At 41.2% G+C, this 13,947-nt stretch overlaps 2 protein-coding genes across 3 annotated transcripts in view; one reads left to right on the plus strand and one right to left on the minus strand.

Annotated features, from left to right (window-relative positions):
* zdhhc8b (zDHHC palmitoyltransferase 8b) overlaps positions 1 to 7,786 on the minus strand; it is a 70,209-nt gene extending 62,423 nt beyond the window's left edge. The window contains exon 1 of the mRNA XM_066689984.1: positions 7,545 to 7,786. Coding sequence (XP_066546081.1) covers positions 7,545 to 7,648 — 104 coding nt within the window. The 5' untranslated portion in view covers positions 7,649 to 7,786. The remainder of the gene's footprint in view (positions 1 to 7,544) is intronic.
* A 1,593-nt stretch (positions 7,787 to 9,379) lies between these two features.
* On the plus strand, positions 9,380 to 12,910 carry pgam5 (PGAM family member 5, serine/threonine protein phosphatase, mitochondrial). 2 transcript variants are annotated; one of them, XM_066690084.1, is made up of 6 exons: positions 9,380 to 9,892; positions 10,428 to 10,606; positions 10,815 to 10,940; positions 11,233 to 11,321; positions 11,633 to 11,766; positions 12,098 to 12,910. In XM_066690084.1, exons 1-6 carry the CDS (start codon positions 9,660 to 9,662, stop codon positions 12,246 to 12,248), a joined length of 912 nt encoding a protein of 303 aa, XP_066546181.1. In that variant the 5' UTR covers positions 9,380 to 9,659; the 3' UTR covers positions 12,249 to 12,910. The 2 variants fall into 2 exon arrangements, with proteins under 2 accessions (XP_066546181.1, XP_066546182.1); XM_066690085.1 differs by having other exon boundaries at positions 11,636 to 11,766.
* Positions 12,911 to 13,947: the final 1,037 nt, after the last annotated feature.

Here is a 13,947-nt window from a genome sequence, read left to right on the forward strand (position 1 = left end):
ATGTAGTAGAATAATTATTAATATTTGGACATTTTGCCCTCAAATTATCATCTAACGGATTCTATTCACAAATTTCCCCCATACATACACACATTATTTCACTATGAATGAATAAAAATATATTAGACAGGAAAACGATAAAAACTGTTGCACTTCAAGAGCTTATTAAATCAACATTTTGTTGCTGAAAAGCCAATGGAAGTGAGGCACGAGGGATATACAGATAAAGCACAAAGGGCTCCATTCTGTGACTGAGGACTGCAGCAGACGGACACCTGTATAAAATCCGAAACACAAAACGGCAGATTTATCAGCACAGCACCGTCTAAATCCAACAGATGACCCATCGCCCCCCCCCCACCTTCCCCTACCCTTTCTTCTCTGCCCTGGAACAGATGGAAAGCAATCATATTATTGTGCCATCTGATATAAACTCACTTTTCTTGGCATTAAGGGGCTGAATGAGCCATTCTCCCCTTAAGAATTGAAGATAGTGCCAATTATCTATATTAAAGCAACACAGTCTTCTACAGACTGGAGGAGATTCTTAAAGCTTTTCGCGAACACTATCTGGCTGCATTCAACATTTTGATGGATTGCCGTTCACCTTCCAGACTATGAACTACGGACAACAGCTTTTGAAATTACCCAATGGGCAACAGTCTTGAATGGAAGCATGAAAGCAAAATCCCCTTTTGTTTTTGAAATATTCAGTGATGTAAATACCCTCTGACATGGGCGGCAACAGTGGACAATAAATCAGTCCAACTAAAATTACAAGGGGGAACAAACGGTTCCTTTCAGTCGTTCGAATGCCTAGTCCAAGCATGGCATTCCAGGTGGATCTTAACATTAGTGGCAGAGCATCTGTCTTATTGTGTTCAACGCACTTAAAATTAATATCCTACTAACCCATGAAAGTAATGGGAATTCAATATCAAGTTCAAAACAATATTACATAGAAATGAGCATCATCTGAGCAGCAATAACTCCGTACAGGCTCGTAAGAGGCATCACGGATTTACGCAGAATGAATATTAATGGCAATATACAGTATCACCACTTCTCTGCAATAACAGCCATAACATGAGTAAATTAATAGCAGTGGGAATGCACATGATGACTATGGCCTTTTATGACAGCAGGACAGAGGGGTATAGCAGCATTCAATGCATTTTAAAACATGCTTTGTTTTTGGGGCCGTCACTTCAAATAAATCTGCCTCTGCAGTGTGAAAGCCAAATCCCTCTTATCTATACCTCCAGACAAACCCAGTCATAACCCAGACCCCAAAGAGAGCACAAATAGCACACTTTACCTAGATATTCTTGATTAGAGAAATACTCTTACATGATTTGTACCACACAGTCATGATATTCATTTTTCAATCCAGAAACCCCCCGCCCAAGTTTTAATCCCGCTAAAGGCATAGTATGTACATGCATCAGCCCCTTTCATTAAGGATTCCTGCAATAACCAAGTGGGGTTCTTCTGAAATGTAAAGCTATGGAATAATACATTAAATTGTGACACTGAAAAAGAAACTCCAAGAGAATGAGAGGCGTTCATGTTAAGCAAAAGAAAAAACAAATCCGCTGCTTCAAAAATATATTCCTTTCCTCTGAAATTTCTCCTAGCACCTTGAGGAACCAGCAGCATCCTTTATAATTTATCACCATAACAACAGTTCAGTGTATTTTAAACCTAAATAACCCATCCCATAGCTTGTCGTCTTTTTGGATCTCTCGCTCTCTTTCATAGGCAGGACATTTGGCTGGAATGAGATTGGCATTTTTCCAGCTACTTCTCATGGGAATTTTAGAAGAATGTCGAATAAGCTTGGTAGATTTGTACACTGTAGCAATCGGGTTCACGTCAGGCAACCTTATACAAGACAATCTGAAGAACTGGAGACACAGTGTGAGCTCTTGATGCTACATCACAAGATTTGATGGGCCAATTTAACCATACAAAAAAAAAAAGATCATAGGACTTCTAGCCTACAGAGCAAAGCATAGCGTATTTTCTGAAGCTATCGAGTATACAAGATTATTCCAAATGAAAAACACATGCCTCTTCACTATGGTGTGCAAACATGGTACAGGTACAGAACATCTGTTCCAACAACACAATGTGAACCTATTTATTCTTATCATCATGCAAGTCTAGAGCACGGGAAGCTTGGGATGACAAAATGCAAAACAAGCAAGAGGCTTTGGTGGGTGGGAGAAATGGTAGATTAAAACAAAACATCAGCCCACCTGCCAAGAGAAAACTACAAACCTATGTTCTGTTTTGGCTTAATGTGTGGTCATAAATAAGCCCCATATGAGGTATACGTTTGTAGTTTGCCATAAGCGGTAATCTGGCTCAGAGTGTGAATTCTTAAGCAAAGCGCTGTTGCCCAAATCCCAGCCCATTTTGATGCAGTGCTGGGAGGAACCAAGTGGAACTGTGGAGTCAAATTGCACGGAGCGCCATCCTAATCGCTCACCTTCCATCTGTTGTCAGAATCTGGCTGCACACAAAGCGCATTCCCAAGCCCAGTTGGAATGAGTCTTTCAACAGATGAAGATACAAAGGCTGCAAGGGAACAGCAGACTAAATATAACGGCATGCGGGCCAGTATTATCCAGAGCTGGCATCAACCAGAAAAGCCTAATCAGCAGAAAGGCTGGCTTTTCCCCAATGCAATCTTCTCTTTCCTAACCTAAACTCCACTATGGTGAAGAACCCGAAAATCGAATTGAATCTAAGCCGAATCCTAAAAGACATCTTTGTTAAGACAATGGAATCTCAACCCATATCCAGATAGAGGTCCATGTCTATTGGATGAACCAACCCTAACCCTAACCCAACATATAATTTCAGATTCCAAATTTGAATTCTGGAGCACATCATTATTACCTTCTAAAATAAGTAAGGTAGTGGGTGCATAGCACGGCCTAGCAAACCAGTTTTTGTAAGCTAAATCCTTGGACTTTCTGGTAATTGATTCTCACACTTCCGGTATAATAGGGTGTACTTGCATGCAAAAGGTCACCACAGTCCGTACATTTGCAGTTCGTGTGATGCATATGGCACTTCAGTTATTATGCGTCAGACTCACAAAGAATATTAACATAAAATCTCTTTTAATGAATGAAAATAATCAGGGCTTGAAATAGGTAATGCTGCCTACCGCCATAGCAACAAGATTCTCTCATTTTCAGCCCACGCACGGTGTCTGCTACCAATTTTCAATCAAAATGATCATTCGTGCTGTTGCCTGTAAAAGATTAGGATTAGGGCTATGCCCAGAAGAATTAATCTGAAGCATAACCCTCGGTTTCCCAAAGGAGCCCGCTGGATGGGACTAGAGATGCAATAGGATAGTGGAACAAAACACGGCTAGTTTCCAATAAACGACATGATCTAAACCAGTGTTTCCCCAAGCAGTGTGTCAAGACACAAACAAAATAAATCAGAAGCTTTATTTTGAACCGTGACACTGTATTGAAGTGCTGAATGGATAGACTTAAAACACCATTTTAAGCTTACCTGCCACATTTCAAGCCCACAGCTGCCATCATCAAAATGTCAAGCCAGACCTATAAAATGTACCCTGTTCAGATTAGGAAGTAGAAAGTCAACTAACCCTAATTTGACTGCTAAATTTAAGTTACATGTAGATAATTTATTGAAAACAATGCCATCTTAAAAAAATGTAACCAATAAAATAAAGTTTTAAAGTTTTATGTTAAGTAGGTGGGTCTTAAGCTTGAAATGGTTGGTTGGGAAAGATAGGAATAATAGGAAAAATCAAATTTGTTGAGTTAATGCACTTGAAGAATGCAATTCATTATTCACCGCTTAAAATCAATAAAAGAAAACACTTCTTGAAGTAATTGGGTCTGCCATAATGTCCATAAAAAAATGGAAACAATGAACACCTGCATATTTCTTACTTCTGCATTCTTGGAAATTGTCCTAATTGCAAAGCAGTAATTAGTAATGTAGTTCTACAGTCTAGTTTGAGAGAACAGGTTTGATCAACGAAAAATGGGTGATTAGTATTTGCCAGATTAAATGTTTCAGAGCCGAAGCCTAAATTGAGCTACATAGGCAATTATGCCAAGTACTACAATGAATAGGAGAACATTTCAGCTTGCCAAGGTAACTGCCTGCTTAAAGGCAGGTGAAAAAACAAGACAATTCAAAGAAAGTGAGCCAAAGATTGTGCATTCACAAGTCTCTAATCAGCTTCCAAAACGTGTCTATACTTTACACCAAGCTTCAAGCAAACATTAAACTTACCTTACAAATGATTACCTCTTGCCTGAATGGAATACCGATACCTTTTGTGGAACATATTAATACGATAAACTGGTCCATAACATAGCATCCAGCAAGAACTCTTCTCTTGGATTACACCCATGGCGTTACCGAATTATATATACTTTAACTATGCTCTTCCCAAGCAACACTGGGCCAGGTTAGATTTCTCCCCCAAAATCTTCATCTTTATCAAATAGGTTATAATTTCTCAGAAAAAAAAAAAAATCTCCTAATAATCATGCTGAAAACCTGTTTAATTTTTGTTCGATGACACACTAAGTGAATCTAAAAGCACAGCTCCACACTGACCTATTAATACACCCACTCAACTAGCAAGATTTTATAGTAGAGTGCAGACAGTGTCACAAAATCCATCAGGATGCTTCTTACATTAACATACTGTACAAGACACAGAGTAATCAAGTGATCTGGCTGGTGGGACCGGACTGCTCTTTTCTGGGAGCTATTTCAGGTTCGCACTGCCTCTACAAACTAAGAGAGACAAACTAAACAGTGCTTAATAAAATATATTTTTGTAAAGTGTCCTTCCGTGCCAGGACATTTTTCCAGACTGAAGAATTTAAGATACAACTGTGAACATTTTAAAAATATGTAAAGCTATAAAATATTTATAGCCAAGCTTACAGTGGGGACAGCATTAAATCATGTGAAGGCTGCTAGAGTAGGGAAACAGAGGACGATATTATTGTATTACACACGGTATGAATACAGACATTTTTGGATGCCTAAATTCCAGGGCCAAAGAGTCATTTAAAATGCTATTGGTATGTTACATTTGGCCACACACCGGCAACTTGGGACTCTGACGCAAAATCACAGACTACGTAAATAAACTTAAATGTGTCAAGCTCTGGACAACTTATGCATTCGTTAGAAATTCAATAATTTGACTGTAACTTGTCCAATGCCTAACCACCCCTTAGCACATACCAGGAACAGGATTTCTACCAAGATGTATGCTTATGGGATTTTACTACACCAATTATATTTATTGCACGTGGTAATGTTTTGAAAAGGTTTCTTGCGAAAACTGTAAGGCACCCTGGGTAAGGGTGTCTGCCAAAAAATAAAATATTAAATAGTCAGCATTCAATAGAGAAGCTGTTGGCAGAACAGAGTTTCTTGAACCAAGGAAAAATAAAGGATTTTACCATATCCTAATGTGGTTAGGCCTACTAGCTTTTTTCACATTGAGAAGATGCGACATTTTGACAGAAGATACAGCAGTGCCTGTAAAACACTAATCTGATCATGTCAAGAAACTTCAGTTTATCGCTACGTACAGATTTGTGAATGCAGCTGGAAGTATTCCTAGTTTTCTATGGAAACCATGCCATGTACATCCACGCTCTGCTTCACCAACTGGTCTCAATATTTGGACTACAAATTATGGGAATGTTACTTTATTCTGCATTGCAGCTTTCATTGATACATAACCTAGATAAATCATAGAGGCTGCACTCCATTTAACCTGCATCTCCATTCAACGACAGATTACAAATTATAAGCAGCATATGGTTACAGTCTATAAAGCAAATGGACTGGAAAACAGCACTAAATTGTCCTCATTTAATTAAAACAGAAATCTAAATACTGATAGGGAAAAAACAAAATCTGAATGCGGACTTTAATTAAAAAAAAAAAAGTGTGGCACCAAATTTTAAACAATTCACAATAAGGTATATTTAGAAGACATGGAAATGTTGCCTTATCTTAAAACCTTTTGCACAGTAGATGGCATATAAATACAATTTTAAATGTTTTTAATAAAAAGGTGAAAGACTAGTTTTAATTAAATATACACACATACAAAACTGTTCTAGATTTCATTATGACAATCTCAGCATCTTCAATGACACCAGGGTCATAAGATATTAGGAGAAGAAATAACCTTAGTTAAAGAAGTATTTTGATGGTAAAGGGTCAGATCCTTTATCTCAGTTCAAGTCATGATTTCAACATCTAACAGGCAAGTTGTTTTAAAGGGCAATGAATATGCTTAACGTTTCTGGGTTGTCCTTAAGTTCAACACACCCTACACAGAGCAGCCTGCATGCATCTCAAAATGAAACTGATTAACAAATGTAGCCGGATTGTAACTAATGACAGCTTAAGCACTTAACCCAAACCGCATACGATTCATTAGAGAAATTAAAAGTTGCTACTGGGAGACGCTAAGCAGATTACAATGGAAATATAATCGTGCAAACCCACAAATGGTGCTATCCCCTTGCTGGCCTATATGTATACACAGACATCAACTAATCCCTTTCTCCCGTACTATACATTAGACAGATGCAAAATGTTAAACACTACTACACAACTACGCATAAATGTGCCAATTGTAACACGTTGCGTTTCTATATAACGGAATGCACCTTAGACCATGCGAGAATAACATGATACGCGATGAGGACTGGATGCACAAATAAATTATACCGGACGATTGCATGTATATGGTTTCGGATTGTAAAACTGCCCTGGAAATTAAATGAGATCTAGGAAAAAAATCTGTAGATGTCCAGCTGTTAAATGATCACGCAAAGACTTCTTCCCAAACCACACAGTCATGCAAATGTACTTAAACGTGAACCTTGGGGGTGTTTTACGGAGTGCTTTGCAGATGTCCGAGATGAAGTGGCCCAATTAAAGAATAAATTGCATAAAACAAACACATCCCCAACACCGGCGTGAGCTAACGTGAAGGTCTTTTTCTTCTGCCACCATCGAAGAGGACCTCGGCACGTAGAGCGGCCTACGGGATCATGCTAATGAACATGTGAATCTCATGTATTCATGCATGTGGAAAAGACACTCGTCCGGTGCGAGACTGGTCCGCGGTTTTAAGGCAGAGCTCGCTTCCAAAGTTGAAAGTTGGCGAAAACACACAACAGATATGTCCACATGCCAGTTACACGACTTGAAAACGCATCTCAAGTAACTTGTATATATTCCAACTGGAGGTCTGCACCCCTGCACCCTTTTAATGAATGAGCCAATTAGGTTTTCTGCAGATTGGACAGGATGCATTAAACGACCCCACCGCGGATATATGAAGCGAGCAGATACAGACCCTCCTAGGCCCGACTTGAGCTGTCAAAAATAAAAAACTTCTCCCACCCATACAAGCGCCGGCGCGGAGAGCCGAGTAAAGCAAAGCCCAGTCCCTTCAAGCACAGCCACGGCACTGGGAAAGACAAACTCACGTAAAAACGAAGAACAAAGTGGTGGATCCCACCAGAAGAGTAGCTGCAGTAGAAACCGGGATGTATTTGGTGGGTTTAAATCTCTTTCCAGCGCTGTTGGGCATCCTGTAATTTCCACATTCCTTAATTATTTATTCCAGGTGGAGACGCGCACAAACGGGGAGACGGATATCCAGAGAGAGGTCTACAGACGGAGCTTTGTAGGCAATGCCCCCCCCCCTGCAACTAATGTAAAAAAGCACACAAATCCCCCCCCCCCCCTCAAGATAGACCGACAGAAACACAATCCCACCCAGCCGTCCAGCCCGGCGCTGAGGTCAGAGCGCCGCTTTAAGGTGGAGCTTCCCCGCACAGCCGGGACACGCCCCCTTCGAATCCCTCATTAGCATAATGTATGCGGCTACTTTGTAAGTGCGATCTGCCTCTATGCAAATGAGCGCACTGCCCTACTTTGCATCTGAAAGTACGTGACACCGATCAGATGTAGGTGTCGGCACTGCAACGGGATTGCACACTTCCCCCCACCCCCCCCAACAAAAAGAGGTATGCGATCAGCGGCGTTTAAATGTGGATATAAACCGATTTCTTATCCCCGCTTCACACATTGAAGTGATCGTGCGAGAGAGCGTATTGCATTTGGGTAATACTAGCAGGGTGAGTGAAGCTCGCCAGTGACGTGTAAGGTGTTTTTATGGTTTATCCTGCCCACTCTCCCTGCTTGTCAGTGTGATTTCCACTGGAGATCCCTCTGTGCGCTGCTGTTGCTGTGTAACAAACACCTCCTCATCCTCCTCTCATCCAGCCTCACCCCCGGCACCCTGGAAACGTCACTCTCCATAATATGTGGAGAGGGGTGGCTCTGCAGTGGCCAATTATCAGAGGAATCGTTACAATACAATAATTGTAACCAGCAAATAGCAATGCATATGTATCCATTGCATATGATGATACACTGATGTGTTATTGTAATGCTTCTGTACAGGCAAAGGCAACCAAGCCATTATTTGAAACACGGTCTGTGTAGGACACCGTGACTCAACATTGTTCGTGATATCATTGACAAAAAAATAAATAAAAAAGAGTTGTCCAACTGGATAAAGAGTGAAACTGATAATCACCCAATAATCTAATTTGACATGTTTTTACAGCAACAGTAAGACAGATGCTTTGGACTTATGTATATAGCTTGGAACTAAAGCACAGCCGGCTAGAAATAGCATACATGAGCCAGATGTGAAGAGTTCAATTATGGTCAAATAAGTTGATGCAATCGACAATATATAGTTTGTTCAATTGTACTGTTAAACTTTTTAAAAAAAATTTAAATTTGTAAACCATTTTAAGATCCCTGCTAGTATACAGAGTAAACGGTACGCTCCCTCTAGCGGCAAATGTAAAAAAGAAAAGCAATAACTTCCACATCATATACAATTATATATATATATAATTGTATATTATGTGGAAGTTATTGCTTTTCTCTCTCTCTCTCTCTCTCTCTCTCTCTATATATATATATATATATATATATATATATATATATATATATATATATACAGTTTTGCAGTATGCACATATTTATTTATCCAGAATTTGAATATGCATTTAAATGTGTGGCACATAACAGTTCACTTTTTAAATACAATATGTATGTGTATTTATGGATCGATACAATATGGCATTTATGCTATTCATTTTGAATTACAGTCTGTGAGGTGTATTTTAATACAAGCAGCTGTTAAATGAGCTGCATTTCAACAAATACTAACTGAGCTGGAAGATTTCACATAACTCCGCCCCTTTCGCGTTTGGTATTTCGTTATTTTTGTCCAACCTGCGCACACGTACTGACAACCTTTTATTTATGAAGACGTCGCTCAACTTTGTTTTCAGTTTCGATAGGGATCGAGGGGTGTAGAGGTTTTATTTTGCGGCACGACTCTTCCCTTGCACATCCCTGATCGGCCCTGGCTTTCACTGGAACAGCTCCTTTCCAATCCATGAAAACGATCAATTAATTGCGCTACAGCTGGCTCGGTGCGCCGTCGATCATATTTTCCCAGCCTCGATTGCAACCACAGTTGCCGTCTCTTACGCCTGCCCTGGTTCATTGTCAGCATGGCGTTCAGGAAGGCTCTCCGGCTGGTGTGTGGGGTCGCCGGCGGGTCGGCGGTGCTGCTGGCGGCGGTAGCGGCCGCGGAGTCCAGGGGAGCCTCTCCGGATTCAAGGTGCACTGATCGGCTGAGGAACTGGACGGGCTTGGCTGTCCTGCAGGCGGCACAGACCTGGACGTCCGGCACCAGCCATACCGTGTCACCCAGTGGGAACGGTTGGGACGATAACTGGGATAAGTACGTCTTAATTGGAGTACATCACAACACAACCAAAACCAGTAGTACAAAGCAGAGTGAAAGCAGATTGTAATGTGATCGAAGATTACATAAATATCATGTCCTGCACAAATACTATAGCTCAAAGCTGCAGCTCGCATCCGTGCAGGAAGCATTGAACTGTCACACTGGAGGACATGCATTAAAATATACTGTGACAGCTTTAATCAAAATCTAGGTAGATTATATCCAATTCTTAACATAAATATTGCAAAGAAAGCATGCATAATCATATTGGAGAGCATACTTATAAACTAGGTGTATTAAAGAGTGTGGGGCAAGGTACTAGTGGTGTCTCCAGACTATATGGATGCCTGTGTTGAAATCCAGTTAGCCTGTCCTGTGTTTTTCCTAGTTTTTTCCTTTCCAGTCACTCAAAGTCCAAATACGGATTAGGACAAAAGGTTGAATAGGTTTTGGAGGCCTCTACTATCTGGCGGTTACTATCAATCGTCTAAATGTTTTGTTTGTTTGTTTTCTGCCTTGGCTTCCCCAGACGTGAACCCCTTGCCCTCCTCAACGGGAAGAAGAAAGACAAGGAGGCGGGGGATGGGCAGCTGGCCGCAGAGTTGGAGAATAACAAACCCAAGGCCACCAGGCACGTCTTCCTGATCCGGCACTCGCAGTACAACCTGAACGGCCACGGAGACAAGGAGAGGATACTCACTCCGTTAGGTAGGCATAGCTGGAGGCTCGCAGTGACGGAGGACAAGGAAGCACAGGAGCATAATTGGGGTAGGCCAGTGGCAGAGCAGTCTCGACAGTGCTTTTCCTGAGCCACCTTGTCCTGCAAGACCTCCTCTGTTATTCTTTAGGACACAGGTAAGAGGGGTTTCATGAGAGTTATTGATTGGTACAACCTGTTATTGATTGATGGGTCCAGGTCGGGAGCAGGCGGAGCTGACCGGTCAGCGGTTGGCTGATCTCGGGCTGAAGTACAATGTCCTGATCCACTCCAGTATGACAAGAGCCACAGAGACTGCAAACATCATCAGCAAATACCTGCCAGGTGAGCACGCGGGCCCTACGCCAACGAGCAGGGACTGAACTAGCTGCTGACACAACCCCTTACCTTCACCACACCCAGGCCCAGTCACCTTCCTGCTAGTGGACCCGAAATAACCCAACCTCATAACCTTAACCCTAACCTAGCACCCCAAAATAACCCTAAGATTAGTTTCACACCTCATGCCAAATTTAATCCATTATAATTCCAAACCAAAACCAGCCCTAACCCCCCCGTAGAACCTGAATGCGATCTCTAATCCAGAACCAATCTGTCCCCCCATCACTTTGCACAGAGGTTGACATGGTCAGCTGTGATTTGCTGAGAGAAGGAGCTCCGATTGAACCGGTCCCCCCTGTCAGTCACTGGAAACCGGAGGCTGTGGTAAGCATTCCTGAGCTTCCTGCTTGGCTGGAGCTTCTCATATAGTGGAAAGAAGCACTGCAGAAACATGTACATATTCAATTTCTGTTTACAAACAGTGTGCAAAGTGTTCTGCTCTTAAGTGGAACGACTGTTTTCCTTCCTTTATTCTTGTCTTTATGTGACACAGCTTGTATCATTACAGAATGGTTTATTGTTTTTCTTAAGGCCTTTTTTTTTTACGTTACAAAGTCTGCAGGGTGTGTTAACCTGTGTGATAATCCGTTTGTTTTATTGACTCGCGTCTCTTGAACCCGCTGCCTCGATCTCAGCAGTATCATGAAGACGGGGCTCGCATAGAAGCTGCGTTCCGCCGCTACATCCACCGGGCCGACGTCAAGCAGAAGGAGGACAGCTATGAGATCATCGTCTGTCACGCCAACGTCATCCGCTACTTTGTCTGCAGGTATGTTGCTGTCCTCGGGACCTGGGGTTTTCCGTGAAAGAAAACAGAATTGCAGAGCTCAGAAAGGGGTGTTGTAGGATCACTTGGAAGTTCGCTACCTGGCACTTACTTTGAGTTAGAAAAAAACACTTCAAAAAGAGAACCATACTTACAGCCACCTTACTAACAGAGAGCTGAAGATCGTTGCTTATGGGCCTGTGGTATTTTCCAGAGCTAAAAAGTCCTGCTGTTCATTGCTGTTGTTTTCTCAGTGTTAGATGTGTTAATCAGGGTGATTGTCCGCAGTGGTAGGTATGTGTCCTTTCTGACCATGAACTGGTTTGTATTGCAGGGCTCTACAGTTTCCCCCAGAGGGTTGGCTGAGGATGGGGCTGAATAATGGCAGCATCACCTGGCTGACCATTCGCCCGAACGGGAGAGTCGCCCTGAGGACTCTAGGGGACTCGGGCTTCATGCCTCCGGAGAAACTGACTCGCTCCTGACACCACCACGGACTCCCGCAGCGCTTCCTGGCTCATTCCTGCTCTCCATTCTCTGAATAGAAAGCTTGAGTTTGAGTGTAGTGTCTTCTGATTAATTCTCCTAAAGTGTCTTGGATTTTTGTTTTTTTGTTTTTTTTAATCTGCTGAGCAAAACCTTTTTATGTTCTAACGATTCTGCAAAGTGATCAAATCTGAACTTTAATGTCACGTTTACAAAGGAACAGGAGATACCACTGTCCGTTTTTACTTTAATTTTTCTACAAAAAAAGGAAAAAACGAAGGAAAAGATGTCTGGAAAACACGAGGGAGGGAAAAAAAGAAATGTTTTGTACACTTCTAATAACAACAGGGTTTTTGGAGCACATTACAAAACTGCTTCACAGTTGGACTGACGAGGGCAACTTCATGTGAGTGTTGGAATTGGTGAAATAATGCTGGAAAACTGATTTTTAAACAAACCTTATGCATATGATATGCCCCACAGTAGTTAAAATGCCAATTTAACCCTTTTCTAAGTTACAGTAAAAGGAGCACAGTGTGTAAATTATGTAGTTAGATGGTTATTTATAAATAATCAATATCTTTTAATATGCAGTATACGGTATATATGTGTGCATTTTTCAGACTGGTTATCCGCTCAATAAAATTTGAACTGTGTTTCCTCCCTGAGTCTATTGTAGTTTTGTCAGCTGCTCTTATTCATGAGAAGTACTTTACTGTGTTCTGTATTTCTCTATTTTGGTCAGAAGGATGTGGTTGGGTTGTGTAGCATGTTCAACAGACATTTCATGACAGCAGCAGAGAATTGAATTCCTGAAATAAGGAACTCAAATGGGAACTCCAATTTGTATGTTATGGAGAAAGGGCAAGACAAAACCACATCATGTGCACCGATTTATTTATTTTCCTCAGTAGTACAACAAACACTTTCTTCTGACAAACAGTGATAAAATAGGACTAGAAATGCATGCAGGGGGTAAACCAGGACCCAAAGAACAGAACAAAAACAAAAGTCTGAGAAGTCAACATTTTACAGCAACTCCAGCGTACCACGTTGTTGGCACTACGAAGCTTTAATAATAAAGTAGTAAGGCTGGCATTACATCCTATACACTAATCTGTAAACTTCTTACAATCTTATTTAGGAGGTATTGAAACTGCATATACCAATGCTACTCTTGAGTGTAAATTTCAGTTTGGGCTACTTCGTTCCTATCTTCAGAATCGTGAACAAGACACATAGGTTAAGTCTGTGCCACATTTTACACTGTTAAACGACAACAGGTTTTCATACATTGTTAGAATATAAAAGGCACTAAAAAGCTAAAAGAAGCTGGATGGGCAGTTTGAGAAGTATTTGACACGACAAATGGAAACGCTCCAAGCTTACCAAGCTCCTCTGCCGCAAAGCCTAATCCCTTGACAAAAGGCTTCAGAAAATAAAAATACAATTCAGAAAACCATTTGACTATCAAAGCTATCACAATATATTGATGGCTTTCTTTTTAAGGCTGTAATCATTTTTCCATATATTGTTCTTCTGTTGCATTCAATTTATGTCACCCACTTCATCGTACAGATACAATTTGCAAGTAAAGAGTGGGGGGTGTACATTTTCAGTTCAGCAAATTCTATGTATAGAGATTTGGGCCGACGAAAAACACCCTGGAGCACTGTGTTCAGGTCTGCAAGGTGCAAT

This window comes from Amia ocellicauda, chromosome 17, assembly GCF_036373705.1.
Source record: "Amia ocellicauda isolate fAmiCal2 chromosome 17, fAmiCal2.hap1, whole genome shotgun sequence".
NCBI classification, from domain to species: domain Eukaryota; kingdom Metazoa; phylum Chordata; class Actinopteri; order Amiiformes; family Amiidae; genus Amia; species Amia ocellicauda.